Raw genomic sequence first — 18,899 nt, 5'->3', positions numbered from 1 at the left:
AAACTCCAGTCCCAATAAAGGTGAATATGCAGCAGAAGAACCTCCTCCCATGCTCAGTGACCAGGGTGCAGAACTGGGTCTGGTGAGCAACAGCAATAATTGCAGAGTTCAGCACCGACAGTCACTCTCGAAATTGCATTCAGCAACGGTGATGGACAAATATCCAGCCTGCAGCTTATTGAAACTTTCTCCCCAGTGCAGAAATCGTGCTTGGCTAATCTTCCGGAATTTTTTGAGGATGTAAGTATGAAAATGGACGAGGGAGAGCCAGTGGATATAGTGTACCTGGACCTTCAGAAAGCCCTTGATGAAGTCCCACATAGGAGATTAGTGGGCAAAATTAGGGCACATGGTATTGGGGGCAGAGTACTGACATGGATTGAAAATTGGCTGGCTGACAGAAAACAAAGAGTAGCGATTAACGGGTCCCTTTCGGAATGGCAGGCGGTGACCAGTGGGGTTCCACAACGTTCAGAGCTGGGACCGCAGCTGTTTACAATGTATATTAATGATTTAGATGAACGGATTAAAAGTAACATTAGCAAATTTGCCAATGACACAAAGCTGGGTGGCAGTGTGAAATGTGAGGAGGATGTTATGAGAATGCAGGGTGACTTTGACAGGCTGGGTGGGTGGGCGGATGCATGGCAGATGCAGTTTAATATGGATAAATGTGAGGTTATCCACTTTGGTGGTAAGAACAGGAAGGCAGATTATTATCTAAATGGAATCAATTTAAGAAAAGGGGAAGTACAATGAGATCCAGGTGTTCTTGTACATCAGTCACTGAAAGCAAGCAGGCAGTGAAGAAAGCTAATGGCATGCTGGCCTTCATAACAAGGGGAAATGAGTATAGGAGCAAAGAAGTCCTTCTGCAGCTGTACAGGGCACTGGTGAGACCACACCTGGAGTACTGTGTGCAATTTTGGTCTCCAAATTTGAGGAAGGACATTCTTGCTATTGAAGGAGTGCAGCGCAAGTTCACAAGGTTGATTCCCGGGATGGCGGGACTGTCATATGTCGACAGATTGGAGCAACTGAGCTTGTATACACTGGAATTTAGAAGGCTGAGAGGGGATCTTATTGAAACATATAAGCTTATTAAGGGATTGGACACGCTGGAGGCAGGAAGCATGTTCCCACTGATGGGTGAGTCCAGAACCAGAGGCCACAGTTTAAGAATAAGGGGTAAGCCATTTAGAATGGAGTTGAGGAAACATTTTTTCACCCAGAGAGTGGTGGATATATGGAATGCACTGCACCAGAAGGCTGTGGAGGCCAAGTCTCTGGATGCTTTCAAGAAAGAGATGGATAGAGCTTTTAAAGATAGCGGAGTCAAAGGTTATGGGGATAAGGCAGGAACGGGGTACTGATTGTGGATGATCAGCCATGATCCCAGTGAATGGCAGTGCTGGCTCGAAGAGCCAAATAGCCTACTACTGCACCTATTATCTATTGTGAACCCAGTAGTGTGTCAGAACTGTAACATGCTGTGAGTTTTCAGTGTTAATGTAATGGCCTCTCTGTAATCTATCACTACTGAGGTAACGGTTTCTCTGTAGCAGCAATGTTTATGTTACGACTAGAGACAACAGGGTTTTGAAGTGCAGGGCTATCCAATGAGAGAAATGTTATTCTTTCTTGTGAGTCTGGAAGAGAGATTTTTGTGGTCTTTTGCTGGGGAGAGATGAGAAGACATGAATGGAGAGAGTGGGCCATTTTCCTTTACTTTTTCTTTACTAACCCTATAGTCAAAGTAATAACTACAAAGCCCAATCGTTTAATCGCATATTATGTACCGTTTGTTATTTCGGGGTACTGATTTGTAACAGGGGACACATCGCACAGCATCCACTCAAACGAGATTTCTTAAGTTTGGCCGGGCTGGGGGGCTATCACCCCCTCTATTAAGCTGCTAGCTGAAGAGAGAGTTACATATGGTTAGATGACTGAGCGAATCGCTTCACACGTTCACAGCAGGTGAACGGCTTCTCCCCAGTGTGAACTCAATGATGGACATTTGGTGGCGATGGCTGAGAGAATCTCTTCCCAAAGTGTGAGAAGGAGATCGGCCTCTACCCAGTGTGAACTCGCTGGTGTTTCTGTAGGTTGGATGACCGAGTGAATCTCTTCCCACACACTGAGCAGTTGAATGACCTCTCCCCTGTGTGAACACGCTGGTGTCTCTGTAGATGAGACAACTGAGTGAATCCCTTCCCACAGTCTGAGCAGGTGAAGGGCCGCTCGCCACTGTGAACTCGCTGGTGAGCCATTAGGGCAGATGACTGAGTGAATCCCTTTCCACAGTCCAAGCAGCTGAACGGCCTCTCCCCAGTGTGAACTCGCTGATGTACCTTCAGTGCAGATGAGCAAGTGAATCCCTTCCCACAGTCAGAGCAGGTGAACGGCCTCTCCCCAGTGTGAACTCGCTGATGTACCTTCAGGTGGGATGAGCAAGTGAATCCTGTCCCACAGTCCGAGCAGGTGAATGGCCTCTCCCCAGTGTGAACTGACTGATGTGTCAGTAGGTTGGATGACCGAGTGAATCCCTTCCCACACACTGAGCAAGTGAACAGACTCCCTCCAGTGTGAACTCGCTGGTGTACCTTCAGTTCAGATGACTGAGTGAATCCCTTCCCGCAGTTTGAGCAGTTGAACAGCCACTCCCCAGTGTGAACTTGCTGATGTATCTTCAGTTGGGATGATCGAGTGAATCCTTTCCCACAGTCTGAGCAGATGAACGGCCTCTCCCCAGTGTGAACTCGCTGATGTACTTTCAGTTGGGATGATTGAGTGAATCCTTTCCCACAGTCTGAGCAGGTGAACGGCCTCTCCCCAGTGTGAACTCGCTGATGTACCTTCAGGTGGGATGAGCAAGTGAATCCCTTCCCACACACTGAGCAGGTGAACGGCCCCTCCCCAGTGTGAACAGACAAGTGTGCTTGTAGGTGGGATGATCGAGTGAATCCCTTCCCACACACTGAGCAGGTGAACGGCCTCTCCCCAGTGTGAACTCGCTGGTGTCTCTGTAGAACAGAGGATGAAGTGAATCCCTTCCCACAGTCAGAGCAGGTGAACGGCCTCTCTCCAGTGTGAACTCGCTGATGCACCTTCAGTAGGGATGAGCAAGTGAATCCCTTCCTGCAGTCTGAGCACGTGAACGCCATCTCGCCAGTGTGAACTGACAAGTGTATCAGTAGGTTATATGATTCAGTGAATCCCTTCCCACAGTCCGAGCAGGTGAACGGCCGCTCCCCATTGTGAACTGACTGGTGCCTCTGTAGGTGAGGTGATTTAGTGAATCCTTTCCCACAGTCCGAGCAGGTGAACGGCCTCTCCCCGGTGTGAACTCGCTGGTGAGCCATTCGGTCAGATGACCGAGTGAATCCCTTGCTCCTCTTCTTAAATATCTGGATAGAGACAGCAAAACTGGCGTGTTGTGTTTGAGATTCCCATAGACAAATTCCTTGTCATTTTTAACCTGTAAAAATATTTACAAAATCCATCAATGGGCGTAGGACAATATTTCAGATTAGATCACTTGAGTTGTCAACGTGTGATCTGGCATCACATTGTTACAGTGAAGTTCAACCCAAGTTGGAGAGAGAAATCATCTTCTAACTGGGCACAGTGCTGGTATCTGGAATGACCAACATATTCTTTGATACTGTTCCTGTCTCTATAAGAATGGGATACTTATGCCATCTCCAATCTGTGACCTGGTTCAGTCTGACTCTCTCCATTGTTATTATTCCCTGTTCCCAATGAGCTGCATGGGTCCCTGGCCCCACAGTAGCTGATACAACCTCACACAAATAGCCGGCAGTGCATTCCACACACCCACCACTGTGTGTAAAAAACTTACCCCTGACATCCCCTTAGTATCTATTTCCAAGCAACTCAAAACTAACAACCTCGTGTTAGCCATTTCAGCCCTGGGAAAGAATCCTCTGGCTATCCACATGATCAATGCACCTCATCATTTTATACACCTAAAAAAGGCTCTAAACATAAACAAGGAAATTATACATTGCTTTGAGGATTTGTTAGAAGTATACAAAATTATGACGGTATAGATAAGGGTAAATGCAAGCAGCTTTTTCCACTGAGGTTGGGTGGGATGACAACCAGAGGTCATGGTTAAATGGAGAAGGTGAAAATTTAATGGGAACATTTGGAAAAGCTCTTTACTGAAATGGTCGTGAGAGTGTGGAATGAGATGTCAACACAAGTGGTGAATATGAGCTCGGTTTCACCATTTAAAAGAAGTTTGGATGGGAGCCTGGATGGTAGGGGTCTGAAGGTGAAAGTTCCAGTGCAGGTAGTTGTGTAGAGACCTTTTTTTTTCCAGCATTGACTAGATGGGCCAAATAGCCTGTTTCTGTACTGAACTTCTCCATTTTTCTATGACAGAGAAGCTGGCCAAACTTGGTTGGAAGGGAAAAGGTAGGAGTGACAATGGAGCAACAATGGCTGGAGCTTCTGGGAGCAATTCGGGAGCTGAGTGATCGATACATCCCAAAGAAGTGGAAGCATTGGAAACGCAGGAGGACACAACTGTGGATGAAATGAGAAGCCAAAGCCAACATAAAAGCCAAAGAGAGGGCAAACAAAAGAGCAAAAACGATTGGGAAGCTTTTAGAAACCAACAGATGATGACTAAAAAAAAAGTCAGATGGGCTCAGGCGGTGGAATTATGATATTGTAGTCATTAGTGAGTCTTGGTAGCACCCAACAGTCAGGCATTTAGAGGAACAAAATATCCGGGGCCTCAATATCTCTTGAAAACCAAGGTACCCTGCACCAGTTACCTTTCAACTTTTATTTTGGCAGGCACATACAATCCCTACACCCTCAAAATTTCACTTCTGAAGGCCTCCCACTTACCAAGTCCTCCTTTGCCAGGAAACAGCCTGTCCCAAACCACACTTGTTAGATCCTTTCTGATACCATTAAATTTCTCCAATTTAGAATCTCAACCCATGGCCCAGACCTCTCTTTTTTCATATTTACTTTGATTTTCATGGCATTATGATCACTAATTTCTGTCACCAGCCCCGTATCATTTCCTAACAGATCATTGCACACTTCTACATCGGGAATTCTACGTACTGATCAAGGGCACATTTGACAAACTACACCCCATCTAGTCCTTTTACAGTATGGGATTCACAGTCAATACATGGAAAGTTAAAATCACTTACTGAATCAACTTTTGTTTCTTGGCATGGTCTGCGATCTCTCTATGAATTTGTTCCTCCAAATCCCTCAGATGTTGGGTGCAACCAAGTCCCAATAATGGCTACAATATCATAATTCCCTGTCCTGAGCTCATCTGGCTTTCCTGCGATGCTTCTTGCATTGTGATATACACAGCACAGCACATTCATCGCACCATTCACAACACACTGGAGGTACTCAGCAGGTCGGGCCGCATCCGTGGAAATGATCAGTTAACGTTTCCGGCCATAACCATTCGTCAGGACTGAAGAGGGTAGGGGCAGAGACCCCATAAAGAAGGTGGCGGGAGGTTGGGGAGGAGAGGGCTCCATGCTCAACCATTTGATTGCTGACTGTATCTGGTGTCTGAACAACATCTGACTGGTGTCAAGAAAACAACCTCCCCTCATTGTCACAAAACATGCATCATTGCTGTCGCAGTTTATGTTCCACTGGATGCTAATGCTAAAGTAGCCATGAAAGACCTCAGTGCTGCTATTAGCAAGCTGCAGACATTGCATCCAGATGGAGCTTTGACTGTCGCTGGAGACTTTAATCATAGTAACCTACGTACCGTGCTTCCAAGATTTTACCAAAATGTATTATGCACCACCACGTGGAATAAAACCTTAGACAATGTCTACACAAATGTGGCTGACGCTTACAAACTCACTACCCTCCCCCACCTGGGATGGTCCGACCATCTTTCATTGTATCTGTTTCCCAAGTATAGCCCAGTCATTAAACGTGTGAAACCCACAATGAAGACTATTAAGATCTGGCTGGAGGGGGCTGACTCTGCTTTTCAGCACCAATTCCAGCACACAGACTGGAGCACGTTTGCTGCCCATGCCACCACAGACTCTCAGATTAACATTGATTTATAAACCAACTCTGTCCTTGAGCACATCAACAAGTGTGTAGATAGAGAGACATCACGAAAACAAATAAAAGTTTTCCCCAGTCAGAAACCATGGATGAACAGAGAGGTTCACCTCCCACTCAAAGCCATAGATTCAGCCCTCAGGTCTGGAGACTGGGAGGCTTACAGCTCAGCCAGGGCCAACCTGAGGAGGGGAATCTCTCAGGCTAAACACATATACAAACAGAGAATCGAGGAGCATTTCAACTCCTCAGACCCTCGGCCCATGTGGCATAGCATACAGGTCATTACAGACTTCAAACCTCCTAGTACTGTGCCCCCTTCCAGCTCTGCTACCCTCCCTGATGAGCTCAATTACTTCTACATTCGCTCTGATCGAGGGAACAAGGAGGTCACCCTCAAAGCGGATCTCCCACCTGGTGAACTGTCTCTCTCACTTTCCACCTCCGATGTTTGTGCCACCCTGAGCAGGGTGAATGTACGGAAGGCAGCTGGTCCGGATGGAATACCTGACCATGTGCTCAGAGTCTGTGCAGGGCCGTTGGCCAGGGTCTTCACAGACATTTTTAATCTGTCACTGGCCCAGGGTGTTGTCCCCATAAGCTTCAAGATCACCACCATCGTGCCAGTGCCAAAGCATTCTACTGCCACGAGCCTGAATGATTTCCGGCCAGTTGCACTCACCCCCATCATTGCAAAGTGCTTTGAGAGACTGGTTCTATCACATCTGAAATCCTGTCTGCCCACTACCCTGGACCCCCATCAATTTTCCTATCACACCAGCAGGTCAACAGAGGACACCATCTCCACGGCACTTCACTCTGCCCTGACCCACCTGGACAGCCCCAACTCTTACGTCAGAATGAGGTTCATTGACTTTAGTTCAGCATTCAATTCTGTAAGCCCCTTCAAGCTGATCACCAAACTTGGCCAGCTTGGTATCAGCTCATCCCTCTGCAATTGGACCTTGGACTGTCTGACGAACAGACCCCAATCAGTTAAGTTAGACAACCTCTCCTCCTCCACTCTCACCCTGAACACCGGCGTGCCTCAAGGCTGTGTGCTGAGCCCTCTTCTGTACTCCCTTTTCACCTATGACTGCATTCCTGTACATGGTTCTAACTCCATAATCAAGTTCGCAGAGGCCACCATGGTGGTTGGCCTGATCAGAGGGGATGACGAGACAGCCTACAGGGACGAGGTCCAGCACCTGGCTGCGTGGTGTGCCGACAACAATCTGGCCCTTAACACCCAGAAGACCAAGGAGATCATTGTGGACTTCAGGCATGCTAGGAGCCACACTCCCAATCTCCATCAACGGAACAGTAGTGGAGCATGTATCAAGCTTCAAATTCCTTGGTGTCCACATTTTCGAGTATCTCACCTGGTCCCTGAGCTCTTCCATCCTGATCAAAAAGTTGCAACGGCGCCTTTAATTCCTGCAGAGCATCAATAAAGCTCACCTCTGTCCCAGGATATGACCGACTTTTACCGGTGTACCATTGAGAGCATACTCACCAACTGCATCTCAGTGTGGTATGGCAATTGTCCCCTTTCGGACCACAAAGCACTCCACTGTGTGGTGAAAACTGCCCAGCGGATTATCGGCACCTAATTGTCCACCATTGAGAACATCTACCATAAACGCTGGCTGGGCAGGGCGAAACACATTATCAAGGATGCATCTCACCCTAACCATGGACTTTTTACTCTCCTCTCATCCAGTAGGTGCTACAGGAGCCTCCGCTTCCACACCAGCAGGCACAGGAAGAGCTTCTTCCCTGATGCTGAACCTCACATCACAGCGCTAAGCAGTATTGCATCCGTATTGTACTGTCTCAGTACTTTTATATTTGTGTGCTGTAGTACTTACTTTTTATTCTCAGTTATTTTGTAAATAACACTATTCTTTGCATCTCTGTTCAGATGCTAACTGCATTTCATTCGCTTTGTATCTGTACTTGGCACAATGACAATAAAGTTGAATCTGATCTGAAAAAAACAAAGGAGCTGATTGTGGATGACAGGAGGAATGGAGACAGGCTAACCTCGAATGACATCAATGGATCTGGGGTTGAGATGGTGAACAGCTTTAAGTTCCTTGGCATAAACATCTCTGAGGATCTCACATGGTCTGTACATACCAGCTGTGTTGTGAAAAGAGCACAACAGCACCTCTTTCACCTCAGACGGTTGAAGAAGTCTGGGATGGGGCCACAAATCCTAAGAACTTTGTACAGGAACACAATTGAGAGCATCCTGACTGGCTGCATCACTGCCTGGTATGGGAACTGTACTTCCCTTAATCACAGGAACCTGCAGAGAGTGGTGCAGACAGCCCAGCACATCTGTAGATGTGAACTTCCCACTATTCAGGACATTTACAGAGATAGGTGTGTAGACAATAGACAATAGGTGCAGGAGTAGGCCATTCAGCCCTTCAAGCCAGCACCACCATTCACTGTGATCATGGCTGATCATCCGCAATCAGTACCCTTTTCCTGCCTTCTCCCCATATCCCTTCACTCTGCTATCTTTAAGAGCTCTATCTAACTCTTTTTTGAAAGAATCCAGAGAATTGGCCTCCGCTGCCTTCTGAGGCAGAGCAATCCACAGAAGCATAACCCTCTGTGTGAGAAAGGGCCCAAAGGATTTTGGCCACCCAATTCACCACAACGACAAACTGTTCCTGCTGCTACCATCCAGGAAACGGTACCACAGCAAAAGGACCAACAGGCTCCCGGACATCATCTTCTATCAGGCCATCAGACTGATTAATTCATGCTGATACAATTGCATTTCTATGTTATATTGACTGTCCTATGTACTAACTATTTATTATAAATTACACATTGCACATTTAGATGGAGATGTAATGTAAAGATTTCTACTCCTCATGTATAGGAAGGATGTATGTAATAAAGTCAATTCAATTAAATTCACCCTCCCCACTATCTGTTCTGTCATTCTATCTCCCAAATCCCCTGCAACTTATTTTAACCACATCACACTCTCCCCACACTAACACTAACAAGCCTTATCACCAGGATATTAGTCCCCTCTTATTCTGTTCCCCTCACTAACGAATCCCCTATCACCCCTTTGACTTTCCTCTGTCAGTACTCCGCCCAACAGTTTCTAAAGTGGTCCACCTGTTGTTGTGTGGGATGGACACAAGAGTACTCTTCAATGGCTATTTAACCTCATTCCCCCTCCTGACTCTCACCTAGTTTCCTGTGTCCTGCACCTTGGGTGTAATTCACCTCTCTTCATGTCATATCTATCCCAACGACCCCCCCTCCAAACTCCTAGATGATATGGAATTCATCCATTTCAAGTTCCAACTCTGTAAAGTGCAGGGTTACAAGCTGCAGCTGGATGTACATCTTGTAGGTGAGGGCATCGGGGACACTGGATGTCTTACCACTTTTAATCCCCTCTAATCCCCTTTCCCCTCTTGTCCCCTCTAATTTATAATGATGAGTGTGCACATAAATCTTGTATTCTGCATTCTTTTAACCAGTGACAACATGGGCAGAGTGAACTTTAAATAGAGAGGTATTCATTTTAACAGCTAGCAAATCACTGTCGGTAAGAACTTTGATCTGCTCTGGGTTTGATCGTGTTCAGTCTGCACTCTCACACAGACTATGTAGCAGTCCTGTGATGGGTAATGAAGGATTTTCTTGCACATTGTCCATATCTGATTTGCTTGCTAAATGACGCTTTAAAAAGTCAGATTCAAACTATCACTCCACTTCTTACCACTTTCAAATTCTCCAGCAACTTTTGCATCACCACAATACACACAGGTAACACCAGTTTCTGTATTGTACATAAATATTTCCCCTGAACCCTCCCCCAGGTGACTGACGGTGGTGAACTCAGTGATGGCAATGCCAATGAATATGAAGGGAAGGGCAGTAGTCTGTCTCATTGGAGTCTGGCACATTTGTGATGTGAAAGCTACTTGTTGTCCAGGGCAAAGGTGTTTGATATCATTATGTACCCAGAGAGAGTGGGTCAAAACATGTTCTCACGGGTAGAAAGTCCAGAACAAGAGGGGGTGGAACCAGCAACAGACACAAAATGCTGGGGGAACTCAGCAGGCCAGGCAGCATCTATGGAAAAGAGTACTAATGCTGAGTTCCTCCAGCAATTTGTGTGTGTTGCTCGGATTTCCAGCATCTGCAGGTTTTCTCTTGTTTGTGACTGGAGGCAGAACAAAGGTGATTTTCACAACAGCTGATGTAAAAGATTTTGTTCCCTTTCTCCGAGTTCCCGATCCTTGCATTGAGACAGCTGGAGCTCAGCTCTGTCTGAGAGACCCATCGGTTCCCATTCCCTCATCAGCCGGAAGCTCCCCGGGGCCCGTGTACGGATGGTGGGGCTGAGAGAGAGGGAAGAGAGCAGGACTGTCCCGGGATTGCGGGTCACGGAGTCCGGAGTCACAGCAACTACCCGAAGTCGGTGTTGAAAACGCCGCCCGGTGAGACCCCCAACCCGGAGATCCCTTCTCACCTCAACCGATCATCCGGGGCCTTTTGTGCCCCGCGCGCTGGTGAGCTCGAGCTTGGTCGGTTTAACGGCCGGGCTACTAATCACGTGACCAGCCCCTCCCCCACCGCGGTCAACAGAGGAGTCAGGCGCTGCGCTATTCCCATTGGTGCGAAGCGATGTCAATCACTGCTTCCAGCCAATAGCGGAGGCGGACTAACCGAGAGGGCGTTACCCCCGCTGACTCCGTCTCCCGAACTTTCCGTCACGGCGGGACAACCGTCAAAGTAAATGTCCGCTTTCTGATTTATTTCCATTTCCCTCCGAGGGAAGTTGGGGCGTTTGTGAAGCGTCTCCTGCGGCCGGAGTCTGATGTGTCGCTGAGAGGTAGGAGGAGACCGCTCGGCCCGTCGGTTTGATGCCGGTTCCCCGGGGAGGGAGAGGATGAAGACGGTGAGAGAGGGGGCGGACAGGATGTTTGTCCCGGTGGGGACAGGAGGGGCTCATCTGTGGAAATGTCTGAGCCCACGGTGGTGGCGATTCACCACATTGGGGGGCAAACACCGGCAGACTGTTGCCCTGCAAGCGGGGCCGATGGTCCGGCAAAGTGACAATTATTTGTGTTTTGTTGAGACTGTACCGGGAATATGGTGTAAAATCCCGCTCCCCACACTAACACGGGTCACACAGACCAAAGAACAAACTGCCGGAGGAACTCAGTGGGTCGGGCAGCATCTGTGGAGGGAAATGGACCGTCAACATTTCGGGCCGAGACCCTCCCTCTGGACTGAGAGTGGACGGGAAATAGTCCGAGAAAAGAGGTGAGGGGTGGGGATGGGGCAAGAGCTGGGGAGTGAGAGGTGGATCCAGGTGAGGGGGAGGTGGGAAGGTGGAAATAGTGACGGGGGTGGGAGGTGAGTGTTTGGGGCAACACGGGGCTGCAGAAGATGGAAATTAATTCCATAGAGGATTAACAAAGAGGTTAGAGAGTATTTGTTATAGAGAGTGCAATGAAGATTCACCAGACTGATCCCTGGAGTGGTGGGGTCATCATATGAAGAAAGATCAAATGCAATAACCCTTTCATTTGGAGAATTGAGGACTGAGAGGTGAACACATTGAAATGCACAACATCATTACCAGTTGAACCAGGGATCCCAGTCTCTGAAAAAGGGGGTGGACTGTCCGGGACTGAGATGAGGGGAAATGTCTCCACTCCAAGGGGGGTGAAAGTCTGTAAATCCCCATCACAGAGGCCGGTGAAGACTCAGTGATCATCCTCACATAAAACAGAGACCAGCAGATGTGTGGAGACCGAAGGGATCGAGGAAATGAGGATCGGACAGAAACATGTGGCTGAGATGGGAGAGCAGCCGTCATCTTGTTGATGGTTAGAGGGGCTGAATGGCGACCTCCTGCTGTTTCTCACTTGATGTTTCAGTGGTCCTGTCCAGTGAGGCCAGAGGAATGTGAATAGAAATTAGAAACATAGAAAAACTACAGCAGAACATAGGCCCTTCAGCCACAAAGCTGTGCCGAATATATCCTTACCTCAGAAATTACCTAGGGTTACCCATAGCCCTCTATTTTTCTCACCTCGCTGTATCTATCCAGGAGTCTCTTAAAAGACCCTATCATATCCGCCTCCACTACCGTCGCCGGCAGCCCATTCCACGCACTCACCACTCTGTGCAAACAAGGAACTTACCCCTGACATCTCCTCTGCACCTACTCCCCAGCACCTTAAACCTGTATCCTCTTGTGGCAACCATTTCAGCCCTGGGAAAAAGCCTCTGACTATCCACAAGATCAATGCCTCTCATCGTCTTATACACCTCTATCAGGTCACCACTCATCCTCCATCGCCCCAAGGAGAAAAGGCCATGTTCACTCAACCTATTCTCATAAGGCATGCTCCCCAATCCAGGCAACATCCTTGTAAATCTCTTCTGCACTCTTTCTATGGTTTCCACGTCCTTCCTGTAGTGATGCAAACAGAACTGAGCACAGTACTCCAAGTGGGGTTGACCAGGGTCCTATTTAGCTGTAACACTACCTCTTGGCTCCTAAACTCAATCCCAGGGTTGATTTAGGCCAATGCACCGTACGCCTTCTTAACCACAGAGTCAACCTGCGTAGCAGCTTTGACTGACTTATGGACTCTGACCACAAGATGCCTCTGATCCTCCACACTGCCAAGAGTCTTACCATTAATACTATATTCTGCCATCATATTTGACCTACCAAAGTGAGCCACCTCACACTGATCTGGGTTGAATTCCATCTTCTACTTCTCAGCCCTGTTTTGCATCCTATCAATGTCCGCTGTAACCTCTGACAGCCCTCCACACTATCTGCAACACCTCAAACCTTTGTGTCATCAGCAAATTTACTAACCCATCTGTCCACTTCCTCATCCAGGTCATTTATAAAAATCACAAAGAGTAGGGGTCCCAGAACAGATCCCTGAGGCACACAACTGGTCACCGACCTCCATGCAGAATATGACCTGTCTACAACCACTCTTTGCCTTCTGTGGGCAAGCCAGCTCTTGATCCACAAAGCAATCTCCCCTTGGATCCCAGGCCTCCTTACTTTCTCAATAAGCCTTGCATGGTGTACCTTATCAAATCCAACGTTCTTCTGATGTTAGCCTTAAACTAGACTGGTGTTTAATATTGTGGATCTGTAAAAGATAAATCAGTTCTGTTTCAAATCTCATGTCACAGATACTTACTGTCTCTGCCACACTCACTCTGTACACTAGAGAGGCCACTCAGTCCGTCTGGTCCTTGCCCATGTTTCTGTTCCATATCAGTATTGTAAAATCTAGCCCTGTTGTTCACTTCACCTCTCACTCTCCCCATGATGACAGGTTGCAACTCGTCACTACTCTGCAGGAGAAGAGATTTCCCTTGAACTTCATAGAATCAGAAATCTAGAGCAGATTACAGGCCCCTCGGCTCACAATGTTGTGCCGATCATGTAACCTACTCCAGAAACTGCCTGGAATTTCCCGACCGCATTGCCCTCTATTTTCCTAAGCTCCATGTACCTGTCTATTGGTAATCATTTTCCAATGTTCTATAGATTCAGGATCAGTTCCTGTGGATTGGAGGGTAGCTAATGTTATCCCACTTTTGAAGAAAGGAGGGAGAGAGAAAATAGGCAATTTTTGACCAGTTAGTCTGACATCAGTGGTGGGGAAGATGCTGGAATCAATTGTAAAAGATGTAATAGTGGCACATTTGGATAGCAGTGGCAGGATAGGTCCCAGTCAGCATGGATTTACGATGGGAAAATGATGCTTGACTAATCTTCTGGAATTTTTTGAGAACGTAACTATGAAAATGGACATGGGAAAGCCAGTGGATGTAGAGTACCTGGACTTTCAGAAAGCCTTTGATAAGGTCCCACATAGGAGGTTAGTGTGCAAAATTAGAGCAAATGGTATTCGGGGTAGGGTACTGACATGGATAGAAAATTGGTTGGCAGACAGGAAATAAAGAGTAGGGATTAATGTGTCCTTTTCAGGCAGTGACCAGTGGGGTACCGCAAGGCTCGGTGCTGGGACCGCAGCTATTTACAATATACATTAATGATTTAGATGAAGGGATTAAAAGTAACATTAGCAAATTTGCAGATGACACAAAGCTGGGTGGCAGTGTGAAATGTGAGCAGGACATTATGAGAATGCAGGGTGACTTGGACAGGTTGGGTGAGTGGGCAGATGCATGGCAGGTGCAGTTTAATGTGAATAAATGTGAGGTTATCCACTTTGGTGGCAAGAACAGGAAGGCAGATTACTATCTAAATGGTGTTAAGTTAGGAAAAGGGGAAGTACAACGAGATCTCGGTGCTCTTGTTCATCAGTCACTGAAAGCAAGCGTGCAGGTACAGCAGGCAGTGAAGAAAGCTAATGGCATGCTGGCCTTCATAACAAGGGGAATTGAGTATAAGAGCAAAGAGGTCCTTCTGCAATTGTACAGGGCCCTGGTGAGACCACACCTGGAATATTGTGTACAGTTTTGCTCTCCAAATTTGAGGAAGGACATTCTAGCTGTTGAGGGAGTGTAGCATAGTTTCACAAGGTTAATTCCTGGGATGGTGGGACTGTCATATGTTGAAAGATTGGAGTGACTGGGGTTATATACACTGGAATTTGAAGGATGAGAGGGGATCTGATTGAAACGTATAAGGTTATTAAGGGATTGGACATGCTAGAGGCAGGAAACATGTTCCCGATGTTGGGGGAGTCCAGAACCAGAGGCCACAGTTTAAGAATAAGGGATAGACAATTTAGAACGGAGTTGAGGAAAAACTTTTTCACCCAGAGGGTTGTGGTTCTGTGGAATGCTCTGCCTCAGAAGGCTGTGGAGGCCAAGTCTCTGGATGCTCTCAAGTAAGAGATGGATAGAGCTCTTAAAGATAGCGGAATCAAAGGTTATGGGGATAAGGCAGGAACTGGATACTGATTGTGGATGATCAGCCATGATCACAGTGAAAGGTGGTTCTGACTCAAAGGGATGAATGGCCTACTCCTGCACCTATTGTCGATTGTCTAAGTGTCTTAAAAGACCCTATTGTATCCACGTCTACCAATGTCTCTGGCTGTGCATTCCACACACCCACCACTCTTTGACATCTCCTGTGCGCCTGCTTCCAAGCACCTTAAAACTATGCCCCTCGTGTTAGGCATTTCAGCCCTGGGAAAAAGCCTCTGGCTATCCACACGACCAATATCTCTCATCATCTTATACACCTGCATGAATTCCCTGCATGATTTTCTCCAGGCTGAATAAGACGATGAGCTCCCTGTGTATTTGAAGTTCTTCAGTGCTGTGAAATAATTTAGCTAAACTCCTTCTTCGCTGCTCTTTTCAATGTTTTTGGTCACTTTCACTAATTTCAAAGGGCTGTGCCTCAGACAGCTGGGTTGTTGCAATGCGCCTCTAAAGTCTGACAGCAGACTAGCAAATGAATCTTCGATGGAGCAGATTCAGAAACCAATGAGGTGCCGGCCCGAGTCAGGGCTTTGAGGCTCCGGAGAGAGATGGGGTCTAGAGTTTCTGAGGAGGAGGCGGAATAAGACCAGCAGGATGTGTCTACAAATGAAGATCAGAAACATTTGCAAACCGATTGATTGAAAAAAAAGTTGGTTAATTTCTGCAAAATACTGAAGAAATCAGCGGATCAGGCAACAAATGTGTAGAGGAATAAATAGGTAACATTCAGGCCAAACCCTTTCAGCATGCCTACACTGTGTACTCCTCTGCTTAGTCGCTGCCTGAACTGCAGAGTTCCTCCAGCATTTTGTGTGTGTATGTCTCTGTATTTCCAGCAACTGCAGAATCTCTTGTGTTTTATATCTACATTTGTAAGAGGATTGTACTTTGGCATTTGATACACGTTGATATTGAGTATATTGTTTATGCGAACCGCTTTCTGTGTTAAAACAGCTGCTGAATTTTCTATATACACAAAAAAATACTTAAGTATGGACATGGAACCGGTGCTTCCAGAAACTTGTAATGGCGCCGGCATTACCCATAAATCCCTGCATTAGAAAGTTCGCCGTCGCCGAAGCACCGATCAAATGCGCAGGTGTCAGGGTTGTGACGTTGCCGAATATCACGCATGCGCGCAGTACAGTGGCCTAAGTAGGTTGCCTGCAGGTCAGAGTGAGTTTCCGGGGTTTAGTAGGGGGTTTCAACACCGACTTCGGGACAGTTGCTGTTAATTCCGGACACCGTGACCCACAATCCCAGGACAGTCCTGCTCTCTTCCCTCTCTCTCAGCCCCACCATCCGTACACGGGCCCCGGAGAGCTTCCGGCTGATGAGGGAATGGGAACCGATGGATCTCTCAGACAGAGCTGAGCTCCAGCTGTCTAAATGCAAGGATTGGGAACTCGGAGAAAGGGAACAAAATCTTTTACATCAGCTGTTGTGAAAATCACCTTTGTTCTGCCTCCAATCACAAACAAGAGAAAATCTGCAGAGAGGGCACAGTTTTAAGGTGCTCGGAAGCAGGTACGAAGGAGATGTCAGGGGTGTTGTGTTCTTTATACGTACCGTGGGTTACTAATAACAAACCATATTCTGCAGAATTGAACTTGTATTTAACAGCAACAAAACCATGTCTTACACTGCCATGCTTCTAGATCATTCTTCATTTCTGCTCATGTTGGGAACTCTGTCCAGTCACCTCCTGACACGTGATATCACCACAAGGGGTTAGTTTTTTTATGCAGAGTGGTGAGTGCGTGGAATGGGCTGCCGGTGACTGTGATGAAGCCGGATACAATAGGGTCTTTTAAGAGGCTTCTGGATAGGTACATGGCGCGTAGAAAAATAGAGGGCTATGGGGAACTCTAGGGAATTTCTGAGGTAAATATTGTCGTCCCACCCAACATCAGTGGAAAAAGCTGCTTGCATTTACCCTATCTATACCCTCATAGTTCTGTATACTTCCAACAAATCCTCAAAGTAATGTATAATTTCCTTGTTTATGCTTAGAGCCTTTTTTAGGTGTATAGGATGATGAGGGGAATTGATCATGTGGATAGCCAGAGGCTTTTCCCAGGGCTGAAATGGCCAGCATGAGGGGCATAGTTTTAAGCTGCTTGGAAATAGGTACTGAGGGGATGGCATGGGTAAGTTTTTTACACAGAGTGGTGGGTGCGTGGAATGCACTTCCAGCAGCGGTGGTCGAGGCAGATACAACAGGGTCTTTTAAAAGCCTCTTAGATAGGTACATGGAGCTTAGAAACATAGAGGTCCATGTGCTAGGGAAATTCTAGGCAGTTTCTAGAGTAAGTTTCATGGTTGGCACAACATTGTGGGCTGAATGGCCTGTAATATGCTGTAGATTTCCATGTTCTATGTTGAACAGTGAAATAACTTTGACTATCCAACAATCCTCGGATAACTCCCCCAGCACTAAGGATGATTTAATTATCTCTGCTAGGGCCCTGACAGTTTCTGCACTTGCCTCCCGTAGGGTCCGAGGGAGCACCTTGTCATGCCCTGGAGATTTATCCACCCTAATCTGCCTCAGGATAGCAAACATCTCCTCTTCTTTAATCCGTACAGGGCCCATGATTTTAATGCCGCTTTTCCACACTCTCATTGACACTGTGTCCATCTCCTGAGTAAATGAGATGTAAAAAATATTTAAGATCTCCCCCATCTCCTTTGGTTCCACACATGGATTGCCATTCCTGTCTTCCAGAGGACCAATTTTGTGCCTTGCAATCCTTTTGCTTTTAATCTCTCTCCAGAATCCCTGAGGATTATCCTTCATCTTTTCTGTGAGGGCAATCTCATGCTTTCTTTCAGCCGTCCTGATTTATTTCTTATGTGTTCTCTTGCATTTCTTATACTCCATAAGAACCTACCTGCCTATCCCTGTTCTGCAACTCTATTTTGTGCTTCACCAGGTTCTCAATATCTCTTGAAAACCAAGAGATACAGTTTCTATCTTTACCTTTTATTCTGACAAACACATACCCACTTTGTGCTTACAAAATTTTGCTTTGAAGGCCTCAATTTACCAAGCACACCTTTGCCACAAAGCAGCCTGTCCCAGGCCACAGTTGCCAGATCCTAGTGTCATAATTCCGGGTGTTGATCCATGTCCTGAACACATCCGCTTTTCCTACGATGCTCCTTGCATTGAAATATACAGGCCTCAGCATATTCACTGCACCATGCTCAACTTTTTCATTCCTGACTTTGTCTGAGGTCTGAACAACAACTGTCTCCACAACCCTTCCACTACCTGTTCTGTTATTCATGCTTCCATTTCCCCCTGAAACTTTAGTTTAACTCCCTCTACTCCCACCTCCCACTATGCAGCTCCATCACCCCTTTGTACTTCATCTCCCAGATCAATAAAAAGAAGGTGCATACCAGGTACAGGCAGATAGGAACAAATGGGGTACTTATGAAGTACAGGAAATTCAGGTGAACACTTATGAAAGAAATAAAAGAAGGCATGAGGTTGCCCCAGCAGACAAGGTGAAGGAGAATCCTCATGGATTCTGCAGATATGTTAAGTGCGAAAAGATGGCAAGGGGAAAAATTAATTCTCTGGAAGGTCAGAATGGTAATCCATATGAGGAGACAAAATAGATGTTGGAGATTTTTTTCTGCAACCGTATTTACACAGGAGATGGACACAGAGTCTATAGAAGTGAGGCAAAGCACCATCAACTTCATGGACCCTGTACAGATTGCAGAGGTGGAGGTGTTTGCTGTCTGAAGGCAAATTAGCATGGATAAATCCCCAGGGCATG

At 46.8% G+C, this 18,899-nt stretch overlaps 2 protein-coding genes across 2 annotated transcripts in view; one reads left to right on the top strand and one right to left on the bottom strand.

The window, feature by feature from the left end:
• LOC140207810 (uncharacterized) overlaps positions 1 to 3,469 on the bottom strand; it is a 174,981-nt gene extending 171,512 nt beyond the window's left edge. The window contains exons 1-2 of the mRNA XM_072276373.1: positions 2,746 to 3,469; positions 2,091 to 2,493 (exon numbers count right to left, since the gene is read on the bottom strand). Coding sequence (XP_072132474.1) covers positions 2,091 to 2,493; positions 2,746 to 3,365 — 1,023 coding nt within the window. The 5' untranslated portion in view covers positions 3,366 to 3,469. The remainder of the gene's footprint in view (positions 1 to 2,090; positions 2,494 to 2,745) is intronic.
• Positions 3,470 to 10,864: 7,395 nt separating this feature from the next.
• LOC140208367 (uncharacterized) overlaps positions 10,865 to 18,899 on the top strand; it is a 42,832-nt gene continuing 34,797 nt past the window's right edge. Inside the window, exon 1 of the mRNA XM_072276975.1 lies at positions 10,865 to 10,987. The gene's annotated coding sequence lies outside the window, so the exon portion shown is untranslated. The remainder of the gene's footprint in view (positions 10,988 to 18,899) is intronic.

The sequence above is a fragment of the Mobula birostris genome, chromosome 13 (genome assembly GCF_030028105.1).
Source record: "Mobula birostris isolate sMobBir1 chromosome 13, sMobBir1.hap1, whole genome shotgun sequence".
NCBI classification, from domain to species: Eukaryota; Metazoa; Chordata; class Chondrichthyes; order Myliobatiformes; family Myliobatidae; genus Mobula; species Mobula birostris.
Note: the sequence above shows the minus strand (reverse complement) of the source record. Positions and strands in the feature narration are given on the sequence as shown.